The sequence below is a fragment of the Pinus tabuliformis genome, chromosome 1_1 (assembly GCF_031772625.1).
Source record: "Pinus tabuliformis cultivar Carrire ecotype Pingquan chromosome 1_1, CPIR1, whole genome shotgun sequence".
NCBI classification, from domain to species: domain Eukaryota; kingdom Viridiplantae; phylum Streptophyta; class Pinopsida; order Pinales; family Pinaceae; genus Pinus; species Pinus tabuliformis.
Genome location: NC_142297.1, coordinates 506,410,359 through 506,430,967, shown reverse-complemented (window position 1 = coordinate 506,430,967; position 20,609 = coordinate 506,410,359). Strand labels below are relative to the sequence as shown.

The following is a 20,609-nucleotide window of genomic DNA, read 5'->3' as shown; positions in this document are numbered from 1 at the left end:
TCATAATATACATTAGACACTTAATCCGGAGTATACATTCAACCCATTGGTTAATTTTATTAATGGCCGATCCAATAACCTGTTAAAAGATGACAGCCAGACCATATCCTATGTCATCGCACAATAACCCACCGAAGTTAAATATTTAAACAATAATAAATATGAGAGATGAGCTGCATAGAGCTAACTTTTGTTAGCAAGCAGTTTAGTACTTGTCAGATCAACTGATCGTTCAAATCCTTTCCTCTTCTCACACTGAGTCTGCCCCTTTTGGCATTTCATCTTCCCATCTCCGTGCCCAGTGCAATTTATCAGTCCTAAATACAAGAAATGGCGAATAATCAGACATTGGCTTCTTCCTCTGCAACTCCCAACAGCAATTATATTTACGATGTTTTCCTCAATCATAGAGGGCCGGATGTTAAGAAAACCTTTGCCAGTCATCTCTACCGACGGCTTCTTTCCTCTGGATTCAGAGTGTTTCTAGACCAGGAAGAAATGCAGGAAGGGGAAAATATAACTTGTCAAATTGAAGGAGCTATTGCAACGGCCTCTGTTCATGTGGCTATTTTCTCTCCGCGATATGCGGAGTCAAAATGGTGTCTCGACGAGCTCCTGTTGATTCTGAAGTCGGGGGCGACCATTATCCCTGTCTTTTACCATGTTAATCCTTCTGAGCTTCGGAGGACGCAGGATGAAGGCAATTGCGGAAAGTATGCTGAAGCCCTTCGCCAGCTAGAAAAGAAAAAGAGATACGAACCTAACACTGTTCAAAAATGGAGACAGGCCCTTTCTAGCGTTGCAGATATAAGCGGTTTGGAACTGCAGGAGTGTAATGGGTAAGATTTCTAACTCCTTTTTCCCGACTGACCTTTAAGTTCTTTAAGCGTGTTTCTCACTAGCTTTAGTTATGTATTTGTAAATAATCAGGGACGAGGGGGAGCTCGTGGATAGGGTTTTGCACTTAGTGCAGAAAAGGGCCAGAAAACCCCTATTGGATGTGGCCACCTATCAAACTGGGTTAGAAGAAAAGCTACTAGATTTTGAATGGACGGTGTTATCACAACATCACAGCCAGGGAGCCAAGATTGCAGGGATAGCAGGCATTGGTGGAGTTGGCAAGACGACTCTTGCGAAACTGTTCTTTAACCGTAAGAGATCAAAGTATGATCGATCTTGCTTTTTGTTTGACGTGAGAGAAGCTGCATCTAGGGGTTCTTTAACATCGTTGCAAAGTAAACTTTATGAGGACTTGACTGGACAGGCTCAGACGGTGAATAGCATTGATGAAGGCATAGCGATGTTAAAATGTCAAGTCCCGAATTCTCAAGTTCTCGTAGTTCTAGATGATGTGGATTCTGTTGAGCAGCTGTGGGCATTATTTTCACCACTGAAGGATACCCTTAGTTCATGTAGCATAATTTTAGTTACATGTCGCAATAAGGCTCTTCTTAAAAACTGTGGAATGAACTCGTCCATTTATAATCTGAAAGGTCTGAACAGAGAAGATTCTCGAGAGCTGTTTTGCTTGCACGCTTTTAAGCAGTCTAACCCTGTTGTAGGATTTGAAGAAGTTGTTAGCCAGTTTTTGGATCAGTGCCAAGGATTGCCGTTATCTCTCAAAGTGATAGGGGCTCATCTTTACTCGGAAAGCCAGGACTTGTGGTATTGGAGAGCCCTGTTACAAAAAATATCCAAAGTACTTCCCAGTGATGTACAAGGCAGACTTAAAATTAGTTTTGATAGCCTTGATGAGCAAGAGAGAGAGATCTTCTTAGACATTGCTTGTTTCTTCATAGGAGAAAACAGAGAGATGGCCATCAAAATATGGGACGCATCTAACTGGGAAGGATCCATCGGTTTTCGGAACCTAGAGAACAAGTATCTCGTAGAGGTCGACAACAGAAACCGTATAAGAATGCATTCTCATCTTCAAGACTTGGGCAGAGCTTTGGCAGTGAAAGAACCTAAGGTTCGTCTTTGGGGCTTAACAGACAACGCCTTCTGTAATGTGTTCCACCAATCATCGGTTAGTGTTCTTAAATTTATGGTCAATTTAATCTGTTTTTCATCTTTTGAATTATTATTGTTTCTAACAGTTTTCACTAAACAATTTAGGTACGCGGAATTAACTTACAAACATCAGGCATTTCTTTGGAAAATCATCTGGAGATCGGCAATCCTTTTTCTTTGGAAAATCATCTGCGCGGCTTGCAGCTGCTGATAGTTCAAGGTGAATGGTGTGAAAGCCTATCCAATCACTTGAGATGGTCAAATCTTCTATGGCTCCGGTGGGATTTCTCTTCCTTCAATCGGATCTCGTCACATGTCTCGGAAGGTGTGTCGGAAACTGTATCTTTCTCACATGGGTTCTCGGAAAGTGTTTCGGAAATTGCTTCTTCCTCACGTTTTGGGTGTTCAGAAGTTGTTGTTTCCTCTGATCGGCCGTGTCGCTACTTTTCTTTGCCTTCCAGTATTCCAATAAAGAACTTGAGAGTTTTAGAAATCTTTGGCGGCGAGAACCACTTGGAAACACTCTGGGAGAGTGGCAGTGAGGTAACTCTTTTGATGCGGTCTGGTTCTTTTCGGTAATTAAAAGTTTGTGTGTTGCGTTATGGTTCTTTTCAGTGATCAAAAGATTTTGTGTATTTTTCTCCTTTCATAGCAAATAGAGGTTTTTAAATTTAAAACGAACAATTCATTGTAGGTACCTATTCAGTTGAGAGAGTTGAATATTGATGTAGCCCATTTACAGTTGCCAAGGTCTATTGGGATGTTGAAGCACCTGGAAAAGATTGAACTGGGATGCACTATCGAAGCACTGCCAGAAGAATTCTTTCTTCTCCGCTCCCTGAAACATTTGAGAATGCGCGTAAGCATGAAGTTACTGCCAAATGCGATTGGGAATGTTTCAAACCTCCAACATCTTAACTTGACTGGTAGCTACGATTTAGAAACGCTGCCAAACTCTTTTGGGAATCTTACAAACCTTCAGTATCTTAGCTTGTATGGGTGCTCCCGTTTGGAAACGCTGCCACATTCCTTCGGGAGTTTAACTGGACTTAAACATCTCTCTTTGAGGGGCTGCTCACAGTTGATCCTCGGTGCAGAAACTCTAGGAAATATCAGAACACTGGAAAGCTTAGACCTTTCAGATTGTCAGAAAGTAGAAGTATTGCCTCCTCAGGTCACACGTCAGTGGTCCCTGGAAAAACTTTACTTGTGGAATGCAAACCTTAAAGAATTGCCAAGTGATATTGGAAACTTAAATAACTTGGAAATTCTGAGAGTATCCTTTCAGGAATCCTCTATGGCAATGCTGCCTCCTTCGCTTGGTAAGCTAAAGAGCTTAAAGCACTTGACACTCTTTGGCGGGATTTGGAAATGTTTACCGGCCTCAGTTGCAGAGTTGAAACAATTGACAAATCTCAAAATCGATTGTGGAAGAATAGAGTATTTACCAGCAAGTTCAACAGAGTTAAAGAGTCTTACAATTTTAAAAGTAACTAGATGTCCGCTGCGAGAAGTGCCATTTGGCAGAGTGGAAAACTTTGAGGTAGAAGATGCATCACCACATCAGAGTGAGCGCCGATTGTTGGACTCTTCTATTCACAAGGGCATGCTTCTTCGACTCAAACAATTAGACCTGCACGGCACAAGAATAAAGGAATTATCATTTGCTGAAGGCATTTGCCCCAACCTTCGTCAGCTGGACATCAGCGATTGTTTAGAACTGGTGGAGGTTGGAGCGTTGCCCACAACACTTATATTATTGGACTTGAATGGGTGTGATGCACTGAAGAAAATTACAGGGTTTTGTGGTCTAGCAAAACTTAAAGAATTGGACCTGAGAAAGTGTGAAGCGGTGGAGGAGTTGCCAGGTGTTGAAACGTTGATATCTTTGGTGCATCTCCGGGTTTCTGGATGCGTCAGTCTTAAGAACATAAGGGGGTTGGCGCAGGCAACTAATCTTCGAATACCAGCCACTGAAGCTCCTCATAGCGATTTGATAGAATGGGGATTGTTTAAAGACTTGAAATTGTGGAAAGAGGAGTTGCATGAACTGCAGGTGAAGGGTAAAGATTTCATGGGGGGAAACGAACCGCAGTTGGATGGTGAAGATTTCGGGGAGAAAACGAACAGCAGTCAGCGAATTTTATGGAGGAGAGCTGAAGATCTTGGCAAGCGGCCGACTGCACTGCGATCCGAGGCTGAAGATCATGACTGGCAGGCGACCGCACTGCAGTCGGGGGACAACTCTATGGGCATTGATGAGAGAGGCCAGGCTGGGGCAACGATTGAATTTAACAGGTATTTATTCGTTTTTTCAATAGATAATTTTTAATTCGCGTAGTCTAACGAGGCTTAGTATAACGAGGCTGAAGAGTTGCCGGGAAAGATAGAAATTTTAGTCATATTTATAGAAAATTTGAGTAAATCTAAGTTATAGAAATTTTAGTCATATTTATAGAAAATTTGGATAAATTCAAGTTGTTAAACTTTAATATTTTAGGTGTCTTGGACTTTTTTTAATGGTGCTGAATCTATTTCCACCCTCAAACACTAACTCTACAAGATTTTTTTACCCAAATTCACTAACTCTACAACATTTTTGCCAAAATTCCTACGACTTTTAATGGTTCATACAATTCAGCTTCATTAAACTATTTTTTTAATTTTATCAAATTTATTGGTAATTTGAAAATTCCTATGTACTCGGAAGCGTAGATTTTATAGATTTTATGAGGTTCAGTCCTCTAGTTTCCAGTTTAAACCTGAAAAGTAGAAGCTGTCCTCAACCTAAATAAATCAATACGCCAAAACAAATTCCCATGCAACGAGTTCTGATTCCCAAACACCAATTCAATGTACAGATGCAACAAGTTCTGATCCCCAAACATCAATTCAACGTATAGATGCACTAGGCACTAGTTTAAAAAATTTATAAATTTTAACTGTGCTAAAATTAAATTGCTCTTTAAAATTTCTTTCAAATTTTATATAATTTTTACCTATAATTTAAACATGATTTATTGAACTTAGAGATTATTTACTTATTTATTATTTATAAATTTAAAAATATAAATATTTAAATAATATTTATTAAAACTAATAACAATTAATTATTTGAATAAATATTATTATAAAAAATTATAAATTTTATTTATTTCTTTAGCATTGATTCTTGAATGGTGCTTTCAATTTAAATAACTATATCTTTGGATTTTTTTGATGAACTATAGGTCATACTTAAAACAGAGGATGCCCTTTCCGGGCGTGGAGACAAAGGATGTCCATTCCGAGATCCGAGAGCTCAATCAACAGAGAACTTGCAGAGTTTGCAGAACCAACAGGCCGTGCATATTTTTGATTCCCTGCAGACATTCCTGCGTCTGCAAGGATTGTGAGAGCAGGGTTGAAAAATGCCCACTTTGTGGGTCAGCCAAGGTAGCTTTTGGAGTGGTTTCGATGCCTTCGTTTTCTTATCCTCCTGCGCTTTGAACGAAAGATGACATGAAATTCGTTTAGGATAATAGAAATTGTACATGGAAAAATTCATTGTAGACTCAGTTTTGTTCAAAACTTCATGTATGCAATTTTGATTTTGCAATTCCCAGGCCTTGGATCTGTTATTTGTCTGGTTTATTTAGTTTCAAATTAGAAATAGAGGTGGATATTGTTATTATTTTGCCTTCGTTTGAGATTTTACTTCTAATTTACAGAACGGAACGTCTGGTATGAGGGATTTGTATTCAAGCTTTTGGAACTAAATCATTTGGAAGCCCTGCATTATGATTTTGAAATTATTCACAGATTTAATGGAGATAAGGAACACTTGCTTGCCACTCTTAAAATTTCAGGGTAGTGTTTACAATAACCCCTGAATAATGATACAGTGTTCTAGTTATGTGGGCTGGATGAAACTCTGTTATTGCTTTAATTATTGCTGTACTACTGAATTGTCTGTTATTTCTTTAATTATTGCTGTACTACCGAATTGACTCGTTAACGACTGATCATTTCAAGGAACTACCATGTCAGGTGAGTAAGAGAGCGTCATGAAAACCATGAGCGTTTTGTATGGAGTTAAACCTTGTACCCCTGAACCCCTGATGAGGTTTTGAAACTATTATAAATAAAAATAAAAATACGAAAGGTTCTAAAATATGAAGTTTTTTAGTTATTATAAATCACTTTATTAAAGGTCCACGGTAATTAGTAAACCATTTAAAACTATTTTGCCACTGGACTTCATCTAATCTTGGTATAATTTAATTAAATAGGGTGTTATTGTCAAAGTGAATGATTGATCTAGATCCTTCACCAATGGGATGTCAGGGATTGCGTAATTAAAAAAATCAACTCCAACCATTAAGTTCCTAAATTTTTAAAATGCTATTTTAATTTATTTTTTAAATCTATTTGTAAGTTATGGGCATACCATGTATGTGGTTGATATGATTGTATATATTATTATTTTATTAACGAATTTAATTAACAAGTTTAAAATGTTATTTTCATTAGTTTGTTTAATCAATTTGTAAGTTAAGGGCATACAATATAGTTAAGAGTATACAATATATATGTGGTTGATATGATAGTATATATTATTATTTTATTAACAAGTTTATAAGTTTGTCAATATTTAGTATTTATACATTTTGAAATCTTATTTAATAAATTTATCAATATTTAGTATTTATATATTTTTAAAGTGATATGATAATTTTTTTAGTATTTTATGAAATTTTGGTTAATTTAGTGTGGAATATTTTTTAGAGTAATTTGGGGAAAAACTAGAGGACGATGCAAGCATAAATCTAACCTATGTGGAATGCAACTCTCTATGCCATCACAAATCCATCCACGCTTTTTTGCACAAAATTACATACAAATATAATTTTAAGGTAACAATTATCCAGCCTGTTGCACGAAAGTTAATGCATAGAGGCTGTATATGCACATCGTTAGATCCTCATAACAAATATAGACGCTTAGATTGATTGATGTACATCATTGGATCCCCATAACAAATATACTCGCTTAGATCAAACGATGTGCATATACAACCATTGTGCATTAATTGCCTAGCACCATGCTAGAATGCTTGCCATTACTCTAACCTACAATGTCACCCTTGCCATTACTCTAACCTACACTGTCATAATTACTCATTAAAGACGACTTGCAAGCAACATACATATATCCCACCAACCATACCTTAAAACAACACAAGCATTTCACAAAGATGATAATAAAGGGACTCCAGAGAACGTGTTAACAAATGACATGAGGGAATTAACAAGCAATTGCACCAAATGTTGCAATGGAAACGTTGTAAGTCGGTAGAATATGAAAAAAGAGCATAGATGAAGAGTGAATCCTCGCCATAGAAGTAGATTCTTTGAGGGAATACCCACTGTTTTAGAGTGAATGTTTGTGTATCCTTTTGAAGCAGCAATTCAGACTGGACATTCCCCATTGGTTCAGCTTCCAAAAGCATATCATTGTAGTATTTGATTCCCCAAAACAATGCATTTTCATATGTAAAGGCAAAAGACATAAACAAGACTGGGATATCTTAACTTATTAGCATTTAAATGAAAATTTGATAAGGTGTTGTCAGAAACAGTGAAGTGTGAAAACATAGGGGAAAAGGATTGAGTTACTTACTCAGAGATGCATATGTATCAAGTGGCTTGTAGTTGAAGCTGAAAATTTGGGTCAAGTTGTTGAAGTTTGGATGTTGAGCAACAATATTCCAGTCACCGTAATTCATCATGTAATTGAAGTTTGTGATAGAATTTTCATTCCCTTATACTCTTTGTAGTTGAGCTTGACATGCCAATGTATTCTAATTGGGCACATGTGAAAAGTGCATTGTACGAGAGGAGATGTATTGCTATTAGTGGGTGTTTGTACACCCAGACTTGTCAGATGTGGGGAATCTCTCCTGCAATGACTTGAAACTGCATGATATTTGTATCATGTCAATTGATTCAATTAAAAAAAGTTGTAGTCTAACTAGCTGGAGGAATTGCTCGGAAAGTTATGGAAATTCCGGTCATATTTAGAGAAAATCTGACAAGGATTTTTGTAAATGCAAGTTATAGTTGTTAAACTTCAAATTTTTAGGTGTCCTAGACATTTTTGATGGTGTTGAATCCATTTCCACCATCAAAAACACGATTCAAACACTGTGTCTACAAGATTTTTTGAAATTTTTTTGCCCGGGTTGGGCAATTCCTCCACCTCGTTAGACAACTCCTTAAAAAAATAACAAAATCAAGAGGACTCTACCAAAGTGGATAAGGTTGACATACTCAATACAAGCTCTAGGAGAAGTGAGATTGTTGTGGCAGACACAAGAATGTGTAGGGAAAGAGACAATAATGTCATCTTTGTGAAACAACAATTAAGAGTCCTCTCATCCAGAAACTATGAATATATACATATTTCATTCCACGTAAATGCAACAAAACACAAATCACCACACCACATTGATTTTATAGGAACTCTTAATTCAAACTGATCCAACTTTCATTAATGAATTAATCTTGCCAACATTATTAATTACTAAGCCATAAAACAAGGGATGGTCACTATTGAGTTGTGCTCAAATTGTCAACTACACATTAGGTAGGGTTTTCCTTTTTAAAGCATGTAGAGATAAACTAATTGATTTTTATTGGTTACTATCGTTTGTGACATTATTTTGGAGTGCATTCAACATCGCCACAAAATTCTTATGAGTAAAATCATAAACTTCAACTGCAAATCACATGGGAATGAACCACCAAGTTCTTCAATTTGCAATATGCACATGGGAATGGGCCACCATGTTTGACATCTTTGGTAAAATAGGGTTATGCTTGTGTGATCAATGAAGACACCTTGTAGACGGTCAAGGTTAAGAATTCTTATCCTAGGCAAAAGGAGTTTACAAACTCCACTTTGTGTTGTAAAAATACATGAAAAAAGGATAAGCTAACACACTCTACTCATGGCATCACAATCCGGAAAAACATCCGATTCCATAATCTTTGCGTATTCTGAAGTGGGATTCTACACGTTTAATTCATATTTAGCAGGATATGGAATTTCTAATGCCATGAGAGAGGAGGAATGCCTAAAAAATATTCCTTCTCTCTATTTCCTTCGGGTACCCCTTATAAAGTATGGGCGTTCAGACGAATGATGTGATCTAATCTAGAGTGATAATCAATCCCATAATGAAAGCTTGGTTGTAGCCATGCCTCACTATCAGTTTGAACACATCTGCTCCCATGCTTATATTTGATTTGACCTTCTTTGGATTCACCTGCAAAACAACAAATATTTTCAGAACTTGGCATGATTGTAGTCTAATGAATTACTCTGAGCATACATATTATGGGAGCATACAGACCTCTGCGACGACCTCGTTAGAGTTGTTCACAAGGTTGAAGCAATGCTTGGCATAACATCCTTCAACATGGTAATTTGGAGGTAGCCATTGTAATGAGAATGGAGGCATTGTAGTTTTAACGGTTGAACTAACATCCACATTGAACCCAACCCCAACACCAACACCGACACTGGCACCAACCTTCGCCAATCTGACAAATCTGTTATCGCTAGCTGGATTGTTCAAGAATTTCTTGAGTCTCTTGGAATCCAACAACCTGCTTACAGTTCTACAAGCAGAAGCAAACAACACATAGCAAGGTATTACAATATTTGCAACATCTAACACTGCATTCTCTTCTCTCCCAAAGAAATTCTCACCAATTTGACTGTGGATGAGAAGAAAAATGTGTTGTTGGACCATTGCATTTCCAAGTTTTACACATTGAAAATTTTCAAGACCTTTAACAACCATGCCAACACAATGGAAATTGGCAACAATGGGGGGAAATACAATTTGAATATCACTAGAGATGGTGAGGTTGTGACTGTGTCCTCTGGTTTTTTGACCACACCAATCATTAGAACTGTGCATGTTACAAATCCCCTCACACTTTACACAAGTATGATTTGTAGGAGTTGTAAGTGAATAATCCAAAAATTGTTCCTTTAGTGAATTTTTAAAGAACCTTCTGCATTTATGATACATAATTCATGTAAGTCATCCAGAAAAGCTACCTACCTCTTCCTCCACAACTAGTGTTTATGTCTATACCAGGAGCTGGGTAAGACTATGTATTTTAACATGTGTCTTAAAATAACTTGTTTATATACACTTGTGATAATATGATTTTTAAGTAAATCGTTTATATTCACCTATACATTGTTGTTTAGATTTGGAAATAATGAATATTTTCATACCTTTGGGTTCATTTCTCATTGCACCATATTGGTCTCAAAGTGCTTGCACAATCAACCCTAAAACAACACAATAATTAATCTCAAACCTCAACCTCGAAAAAGGAGGTAGTTTCTTATTGTTAAATCATAAATGGATTTGAGTTTTCCATTACGAAAATTTTGAGGTCTAAAATGGGCCTCCTAAGGAAATTATAAAATAATAGTGGAAATAATAAAATAAGATTAGATTACATCATCAAATTTTAGAGGGAAAAAAAGGAAAAACTATTTTTTCAACTCGTATTTTCAACTAATCTCCTTATGGGTTTACTCAATTTTCCAGTAGCAACACTTGTTGGATGTAGAATTTGATTCCTCATCCAAGGAGCACCCATGTTCCATACTTTCGATGGACTCTACTACATGAAAAATGAGAAATACATGAAAAATGTGATTGCAATCACATTTTTTCATGTATTTATCATTTTTCATATAGAAGGGTCCATCAAAAGTATGCAACATGGGTACTTCTTCGATGCAAGAGAAATACATGAAAAATGTGATTGCAATCACGTTTTTTTCATGTATTTCTCATTTTTTGTGTAGAAGGGTCCATCAAAAGTGTGCAACATGGTACTCCTTGGATGAGGAATTAAATTTTGCATCTAATGAGTACTCCCGCTTGAAATTTGAGTAAAACTTTAGGGAAATGACTTGAAAATATGATTTGAAAAATAAGTTTTATTATTTTATTATTTTTTAATCTTTTTACTTTTTTACTCCAAAAATGATTAATCACCCCCCATGGTTGACATCATCATCTTGAATCCTTTTAGTTCTTATGAAGTTTATTTTGGTTGTACATTTTTTTTAGGAGGCCCATTTTAGACCTCAAAATTCCCCTAATGCACCCCTTGTTTACATGTGATTAGAGAAGGTAGTATTTTTATTGAAAATGACTTGGAGGCTTTCGGATAATAGAAAAAATAAGGCCTATTCCTAGTAAGAGGATAGTTAGGTATGTGAAACCTACCTGATAAATAAATTTATTTTGTGTATGCAACTATCTTGACCATCATGATCACACCAAAGAGGTAATCAACTATTCAATTCTATTCACTTGTCTGATATGTAATAATATGTTTTTGAAGTAACTTATTTTTGTTTATATTGAGTTATATATTGTTCTTTTAATTTGGAAATTATTTGTAGTAATATGCTTTTGAAGTAACTTATTTTTGTTTATATTGAGTTATATGTTGTTCTTTTAATTTGGAAATAATTCAAACCTCTAACATATATGTATATAAAGTGTACCCATTTATTTTTAAGACTAGTGCTACTAGAAGATTCAAATTTATGTGTAATGATACTCAACATTTTCAAAAGTCCAGAGTTATGTGTGACGTATTCACACAACTATAGTCTAATATAATCTATATGACTTAAAAGGATTTTCTCATCGAAAAAATGGAGATACCGAATTATGTTCTCCAAAAAGATTCAAATATATATATGCGGAATGGTATCAAACATTCTGGAAATTATTAGATATAAGCTTCACATATGAATCAAAAGGATTTTCCCATTGGCATATTGCAAAGGTGTAACTTATCAACTTATGTTAACACTGAATATCTTATCCATAATATAATTAGCCAATAAACCACACAATTTTTTTTTGTTTTTGCAAGAGGAAAAATTGACAAACTTTCATTAAGAAAACAAAAGTTGTTACATTTTCATCAATCTGATGATCCTTGTTCCTGTGTGAAACAATAGCCTGTAATAAACCACATAAAGTTATCACTTGATTTCATGTGTGGTTACATAGGCACGGGCTCAAGGACAATTATCATGACCAAATTCTTCATTTCATTGATGACGATGTTGTACCCATCTCGGTATATGTAGTTGTGATGGAGAGCTCGGGTGATGTCAAAAGCATGTTTCTTGGAAGAGATAGGGGCATTGTTATCTGGTTTGAGAAACTCCCAATTTAATTCTTTGATTAAGTCATTGGCCATGGAATTGATATGATTGACAACATCTTCTTCTGTCAATCCAGGGTTCTCCTTCATATAACATGATATACATGAAGCTTCTTCTCCACGAACCCTATCTACCTGCATTTACCATGCCATCGTCAGCATAATAAAAAAATTTCAAATTAATTTGCTTAATGCAATGCCTGTTTGGTTTGATATAGGTATTACCTTGTAATAGCGAGTGTCACCTTTAAGTTGTAGGATGCCAAATGCTAAGCTATCGAATTTCGATGGAAAATCAATTTCCTACAAAATGTGGTCAGGAAGGGGAATGTCCAATGTGAGGATGGGTTGTAATGTCATTATGCGATAAAAAATACTAAATTTTTCGTTCTCGTAGTACTCGTCAATATCTGACAGACAACCACTGGAGATCCACTCTTCTTCTTTCATATATGAATGAATATAGACCTCCAACTGCACATACATAGGCACAACCATAGGTATAGCAAATTAATTAATCACACATCAATGAAGTGAGATAGTTGGCCAAAACAATCTTGTGAAAGAAAAATTTTTGTTTTCATAAATATATGTACGAATTCTCATTGTCCATACAACTTGTCGAACATAGTTGATCATGTCTCGACCTTGAGACTTCTTCGCCTCTCGTGCCATTTCATCTATAGTTTCGTAAAGCACCATGTACATTCCTTTCATATATTCTGGAAGCCACTCTGTGGCGGACAGATCCCATATGATCATATGCAATTATAACCACAATTTTTTATTAAATAGGTTGGTTGTTGCAGAGGCATTATAAAAGCAATAAAATATTCTTCTAAAATTCATTCACCACTGGTACCACCTCTTCACTGCTACTGTGAAGAGTTTCAGCTCATCCATCATTCCAAAGGTGTCATAGATATCGTCCAAAACTATGACAAGGTGACACATTTTGGCAAAGCTGAGTCGAAAAGAAGAATGTTTAGGATCGGTCGCAATGCAAGAGGCCAAAGTGTAGTATTTCACGTGACGATGCCAAACATAATTCAATTTAGAGAAACCCTAATATTTCCACCATTTATTCACACGATCATAGGTTTTACATTATTGGAAATCACTTGTCCACTCGCATCCAAATTTGTACAAAAGAAAATACAATCCAATTAGAGAGCTCATAACTTGGAGAAAATATTGATGGAGGAAAAACAGTGATGGAAGTGGTTACAGGTCCCAAAAAGATGGAAGAAAGTAGTGCCTTTTTGCTACAAAAGGTCTTCTACCAATGTGATATGAAGTCCCAAATCTTCGACAAAGGTCCATTTTTCTCGCACCCAAACTTGACCACCACCCTAAATGAGAACTCCTAGAACAACATTAGTGTAATATCCTTCCCTGTTGGGTGATCAGGTACTTTAGGGCCTCTTGTTCTGTGACCAGGTTCTTCCTGCCTGCTAGAAAAATGTATGGGGTTATCCACATCCCTGCTTGGTTAGAATGGTTCCTATTGCTATGTTGTTGGCATCTACATGCACATGGGATTCCTTATTTTGATCTAGAAGGACCTAGATTGGTGCCTTTCAGTCACAGGTCAGAGCACAAGCCAAAGGATGATACATCCTGGCCGGGAACTCATGGCTATACAAAACACAGACCTTTAATGACCTCTGAAAAATACTCTCATTCACAGGAGACAATGATGAATATTCATACGATTCGTCCTCACATTGACGAGTTTTACAAATCCCTGGCACTATAGGGATTGGCAAATTTGTGGGATAATTCAATCCCCAACAAACTGTCTGCAACCCACGAGTTGAGCCGAGACACCATAGGTAAAATAATCCCCAAACGCAAGAGAAAAAAAATTGAAATTCTTCGACACCATTTAAAATCCAGATAGCGCAAGACCCACCAGCTAATCGCTCAAAATGTTCTCACAATGATCCCAAAAGCATGAAATTTCGCTCTAAAAACAAGGTTGTCGCTCGAGTCGAAAACAATACAACATTTGTTGTTGAAAACAATATATTTGTTTCCACACTATGAGAGTTTATCGTCTATACGAGGATGCGTGATGAACACTAGCTCATGTGGATGAATCTTGGTACTCTAATTCTATCACACTATCATATAATGAATTGTAACTATCACATAACGAATTGTAACACACTCATACCAGTTTTCAATATAATGGCAGAGGTTATTTCCATCATCTAACACCTAAATCAAAGGCACACAAAGTTATAGGTGGCATGGGAGGGGAGTTCTTCTCACAGGCAACACCTTACAGTGTAACAAGAAAAATTCAATGAAAATTTGTATGCCAAATAAATTGCAATTAAGTGATGCACCTCAACCTTGATTTAGAAGGACTCTGGGAAAGAAAAAAAATTGTTTGGGTTGTTCGATTAAACTTGACTTGATCAAGATATTGGTGGTATTTTGGCTCTAGGTATATGAGAAACCATGGTTTTTTCCCATGGTATTCATCTCCAATGGAAACTATTTAAAGACTGGAAATATTGAAGGTAAATTTTCTCAGTGGCCACTGAGAACAAATAACAGTGTCTTTAGACAACACCATCTCTCTCGGTGCTCTATAATCCCAACATCTGGTATCGAAGCCAGAGTGATCAGAGTCAGAGAAGTAAATATCAGAGCTAGAATGGCCTGGTAAAGAGATGGATTGGGAGAATCAGGTGTGTTAGCGTAGAAAGCGCATTGATTATGTGAGAAGAAGCTCGTGAAAAGTGAAGCGTGATACTTGAATTCGTCAGAGTGTGAAGCCTACAAAGGGTGTAAAGATGATATCTAATTTTTTGGATAAAACAGTTGTAATAGACCTGTGTGTCAGGAGAGAAGTTGTCACGAAGACCAAAACATTGTGGGAAGCATCTGTCATCATTTGATGAAGTCTGCAAAAAATGTGTTGTACTGCACGATGAGGTCATTCAGTAGGCAGCCAAACATTGTTTATAGGAATTGTCACGTTGTTGGTTGTAATGGTCGAAACAGTGGATGTGGACATAAGAAGCAAGCGAAAAGGAAGTGCTAGAAGGACGCAAACTTGCAACGATAGATGCAATGGACATGCCAGGTCAACGTAAGGAAAGAAGCCGAGAGAGTGGTAAGATGGATAAAAAGAACAGAGATGAAGTAAATAGAGTGGTATGCAGTGAAGGACCTGGTGTGCGATGTGTGAACACCCTAAAAGTTTTGGCCCAAGTTATGAAATCTTGTGATAGAAAGACATTTCAAAATCACAATAAACTAAAAAATAAAAAATACAAATATTTCATCACAAAAATAAAATAACTAATAAAATATTGTATTGTTGAATGCCATCACCAAAAATTAAGAAACATGATTAACTAATATTGTTTATATTAACATATATATACTTTAATATATATATGTTTTATTTTTTATTAATATAAATTTTTAATAATTAAATTTATTAAAATATATTTTTAATATAATAATAAGTCATCTTAAATAAATAAAAAATATAGAGAAAAAATAATAATTCATGAAAATGGAAATAATAGAAAAAAGAAAAATAAAATCAAAATTAAAAAGTTAAATTAAAAAGAAATAAAACTAAAAACAAAAAATTAGTAACTAATAGAAATGAAAGTTATTAAACAACCCATAATAAGACTTCAACCAATCACCTTACAAATAAATAAATTTAAATAATAATAAAAAAATCAAAATCAAAATTAATTTCCCAATGTTAAACTATGGATAAACCACTAATTTTGTTCGTTAAAAATAAACTAATGCACATTCAAAGAAATTTTTTACTGGCAAGATTTTTAGGAATCTTACCCTGTAGTAGGAGGATTTGACAAAGTTGTTAACCAGTTTTTGGATCAGTGCCAAGGATTGTCATTATCTCTTTAAAAAAAAGTGATAGGGTCTCTCAAATTGATAGGGGCTCTTCTTTACTCAGAAAGCTAAAAGTTTGGTATTGGAGATCCCAGTTACAAAAAATATCAGAAGCATTTCCCACGAATATATAAGGAAGACTTAAAATTATCTTTGATAGCCTTGATGAGCAAGAGAGAGGTTTATTCTTAGACACTGTTTGTTTCTTCATACAAGAAAACACAGAGAAGTCCATTAAAATATGGGAGCGATCTGGTTGGGAAGAAGGCATTGGTTTTCAGAACCTGGAGAACAAGTGCCTTGTTGAGGTCGACCACAACAACTATAGAATAATGCATCATAACCTCAGAGACCTAGGGAGAGTTGTGGCAGTGAAATTGTGCAGGATTTACCCATCAATCTTGTGACTTCAATGAATTCCTGCCAGATTTTAGAGAAATTAAACGGGAAAAATCCACCGGAAAAACTTCCAAGAAAAGACAACTCCCTTCATTTCATTTGAGATCGAAATAGATGCCAGTGATCATGCCATGGGAGTAGTGTTGATGCAACATGGTAAACCCATATGCTACCATTCTGAGACTTTTAATTCTGCAGTAGTTAATTATCCTACATATGATAAAGAATTGTATGCATTAGTTCAGAGTGTGAAAAAGTGGAAACATTACTTAATGGGAAAAGAAATAGTAATACACACTGATATTCAGCCACTTCAGTACTTGCACTCACAAACTAAGTTGCAACAGTCAAGACACTATAGGTGGATGGGTTTCCTATAGCAGTTTCATTTAGTCATCAGATATAAAAAGGGCATACACAATAAAGTTGCAGATATGTTGTCCAGACCAATCATAAATGCATCTACTATACTTAAGCATAACTCAGTAATGCACGAAAGCTACATTGAACAATATGCTTAAGATATAGAATTTAAAGATGTTTATGCAGCTTTAAGTAATGGCAAAAAGGTAGAAGAAGTGGATTACTACATTAAGGACCAACTCTTGTATTATTTGGGGAAGCTATGCATTCCAAAAATAGAGAGAATTAATATAATTAGGGAAGCACATACTTCTCTGATATCAGGTCATTTTGGTGTAAGCAAAACAATTGCACAACTACAAAGATACTGCTTTTGGCCAAAATTGAAAGAAACAATTTCTAGATATGTAAGAGGGTTTACCATGTGTGCTAAAAGCAAACCCAACAATAGAAAACTAGGCTTGTACACTCGACTGCTAGTCCCTTCCCGTCCTTGGGAAAGTGTTTCCATGGAATTTGTTGGGGGATTGCCTAAATCTAGAAAAGGTCATTATTATTTATATGTTATTATGGACCGGTTCAACAAAATGTGTATTCTAATACCTTGTAATAAGCAGATTACATCTAAACAAATAGCGAAATTGTTCTTACAGCATGTCTAGGTACATTTTCGGCTACCCACTTCCATAGTATCTGATCGAAATTCCTGATTTGTTGGGAAGTTTTGGTCAAGTCTGTGGGAGTTAATGGACACTAGACTGAAGAAAAGCATAGCCTTTCATCCACAAACAGATGGCCAAACAGAGGTAGTCAACCAGATAGTGATCTAGTTGCTTAGGGGTTATTGCAGCAACCATCCCAAGCTTTGGGATGAACATTTGTGTTATGTGCAACATGCTTACAACTGTGCTAAACATTCTTCTACACAAAGATCTACTTTTGAGACCTATTTTGGTTTTATACCAAGGTCTCCCTTGGATATTGTCTTTGAAAAGGACATAGCAGTTGCTTGACACAGTGATGTGGACAAAGCAACCAGATTCATTGAATAGATCCAAGAGATTCACCAGGTAGTGCAGGAACAGTTGGAAAAGAGCCAAGCCAAATACAAGGAAAGACATGATAAACACTGGGTGGAGCATAGCTTCCAAGTTGGTGATCAAGTATGGCTGTACATCAGCAAGGAAAAAATGCAAGGTGAAAGAAAGAAGCTAAAACCAATAAGGTATGGGCCTTTTAAGGTACTTGAGAAAATTGGTGAGAATGCTTTCCGCCTTGATCTATCAACATATATGCACATCTATTCAGTAGTAAATTCAGAAAATTTAAGACTGTTTGAACCTTCATTAATTGAAGATCCTGAAGAGCAAAGTCAATTGCCTTCCATTGATGATTTTTTCCCTGAATATCTCAATGAGCTGCAAGAAGATACAGTTTTGGACAGGAAGGTGAGGACAACGCGCAGAGGAGATGTTGAGTACCTAAGGATTGGACTCAAAGGTTCAAAACCCAGCAGTGCAAAATTGATAGAGATTGGACAAGTGAGGCAACTGTATCCTCACTTAATTGATGCTTGAAAACCAACTTTTGGTGGTCCAAAAGCCTTTTTCAGTGGGAAGGCGTGATCCAAATGGATCCAAGAATGCCTCTAAGTCTTCATCAAACTATTAAAAATCATGCCAAAATCCTTTAAAGGATCAAAAATATCACAAAGGGATATTGTAAGCATGGCGGAGAAAACCTTTAGAATGGAGAAATACACTATCGGGAGCCCCAAAACTTGTGAAATCGTGAAGAAAATAGAGTAATCGTAGGCAGAATAGAGGACACACAATAGCCGTCCGATCTGGCCGATCAATGGTCCAGATCGGATCGGCCATCGTAATCAGCGATAGCCTTTGGCCAGAGATCGGTGGGATCCACATGGGTATTGCGACTGCAATCGGCGGATCGCTATCGGCAGTAACTATTGGCGCTTTATATATATATTTCGATGAGCAAATGGAGAGTGGATCTGGACCATCGATCAAGTGTGCGGATTGACGACCCTTATTACATCACAGATTGCTATCGAGGGATTTCAGAGGAGCACGTTATAATGGCCGAGGGATATTGCGATGGGTGATTGCGATACATTGCAGCACATCAAAACTATGCAAAAGGTCGATACCCATGTGCGATGCGATATTGCGGACCCGATAGCATTCAAAAGGGAATTTGATATAGTTTCAAGTCCAAAACAGGGCTATTTCAATGTAATTTCACGATTTTTCATGTATTTCCAAAACACAAAGGGACAGAGCCCTCCCGATATGTGATATGCAATATACGACCTTTGGGTGGACCTGATGGGGGATTGAACCATACTTAAAGGACCTTGAAGTCTGACATATCATATTTTCGGTAGTTTTTCTGTGTTAAACTGTGTTTTCACTGTAAAAATAGAGCATGGCCGTTACATGCGTTTTAGAAGCCCGAAGCACTCTAGCGCTGCGAAATGGGTGGCCACCTCCTCTCCATGCGTTGAGCAATGATGGTATAACGCTGGAGATGGATTCAAAGCGTTCAAGGGGTCGGGGAGACCAAGAGACAGGTCCATGAAACGAACAGGCAACACATTTTTTTGGCTATAATTCCACAGACAAAGAGCACAGTAGGGGGCGGAGGCAGTGTTCAAAGGCAAATGCCGAGACAAATTTAAGATAGATTGAGAGCTGTGAGGGAGTCTATGTACTCAAAGAGAGCTTGACGGATTCAAGTGAAGCTCTTTGTTATTGTAATTTGTTGATATGCGAGGCTCAAACTAAGCTCACTTTTGTAAACAACACTCTACTTTGAAGACATAATAGAGAGGCCACCACTAAAGGTTGGACCAGGAGATGTAGCCTAGGAGTATTGGGTGAACTCCTTATTAAATGTTTTGTGTCATGTGTTATCTATTATGTTTGCTTAATGCTTCATTGTTTGTAATACCTTATAATTTGTCTTAGACCCCATTTTCAGGTCAGACAACAATCCATACCCCGCACTTCTTGGAATTGATTGGGTTATCGATATTAATGGGGTCATCAATTTGAAGAAGCGGACAATGTCGTTTGAAAGGAAATCGCTCCATGTGGTAGTACCATTGGACCTTGAAGAAGGACCGCGCTATACTATACCTGTCCGTGACTATGAGGAAAGTGATGACGATTTGGATCAGATCTATAAAATAATGGTGCGAGACCAGGACTGGGGTAATCCGACAGTGGATGGACGGATTGCATGGGACCGTGTGATCCAGGTGGATATTGGTGGCCACCCGCCTATTACACTTGGATCTCCAACCCTGTCTCTTTCAGTTTTTCGGTTTCCTTAATTGTAGCACAATTTACTATTTTTGGCATTTTTTTTGGGTCCTGAACTTCCGAAGCCGTTTTGAGGCCCTAAACGACGTTTTTAGGGAAAACGGAGGGACAAAAAATGCTATAAATTCGGTTAATTGTTTTTTTTCGCCTTCTCTTCGAGATCTTCAAAATGAGGTATTATGATAGCCAATCGGAGATCCTATGCCAACATTATGACCCCAGGAAGTTGATGTACCAATTAACCCAAACGGGGTCCATAGTTTTGGCACTTCATCTCCTAGGGTTAGGTTTTTGGATGTTTAGGGTTTTCCATTGTTTCTTAGTAATA

At 36.8% G+C, this 20,609-nt stretch overlaps 1 protein-coding gene and 1 pseudogene across 1 annotated transcript; both read left to right on the top strand.

The window, feature by feature from the left end:
• Positions 1-204: 204 nt before the first annotated feature.
• Positions 205-5,680, top strand: LOC149214007 (uncharacterized). The gene is made up of 5 exons (XM_089390835.1): positions 205-839; positions 931-2,029; positions 2,119-2,556; positions 2,708-4,311; positions 5,244-5,680. Exons 1-5 carry the CDS (start codon positions 331-333, stop codon positions 5,500-5,502), a joined length of 3,909 nt encoding a protein of 1,302 aa, XP_089246961.1. The 5' UTR covers positions 205-330; the 3' UTR covers positions 5,503-5,680.
• Positions 5,681-6,035: 355 nt separating this feature from the next.
• LOC149214006 (fasciclin-like arabinogalactan protein 7) lies at positions 6,036-19,535 on the top strand (annotated as a pseudogene).
• The last annotated feature ends 1,074 nt before the right edge of the window (positions 19,536-20,609 follow it).

Excerpts from the sequence above, each read along its gene's own strand:
- LOC149214007 (XM_089390835.1), top strand. The coding sequence starts at position 331 with ATGGCGAATAATCAGACATTGGCTTCTTCCTCTGCAACTCCCAACAGC. Across the intron at positions 840-930 it reads GAACTGCAGGAGTGTAATGG|GGACGAGGGGGAGCTCGTGG; the intron begins GTAAGATTTCTA and ends GTAAATAATCAG. Across the intron at positions 4,312-5,243 it reads GCAACGATTGAATTTAACAG|GTCATACTTAAAACAGAGGA; the intron begins GTATTTATTCGT and ends GATGAACTATAG.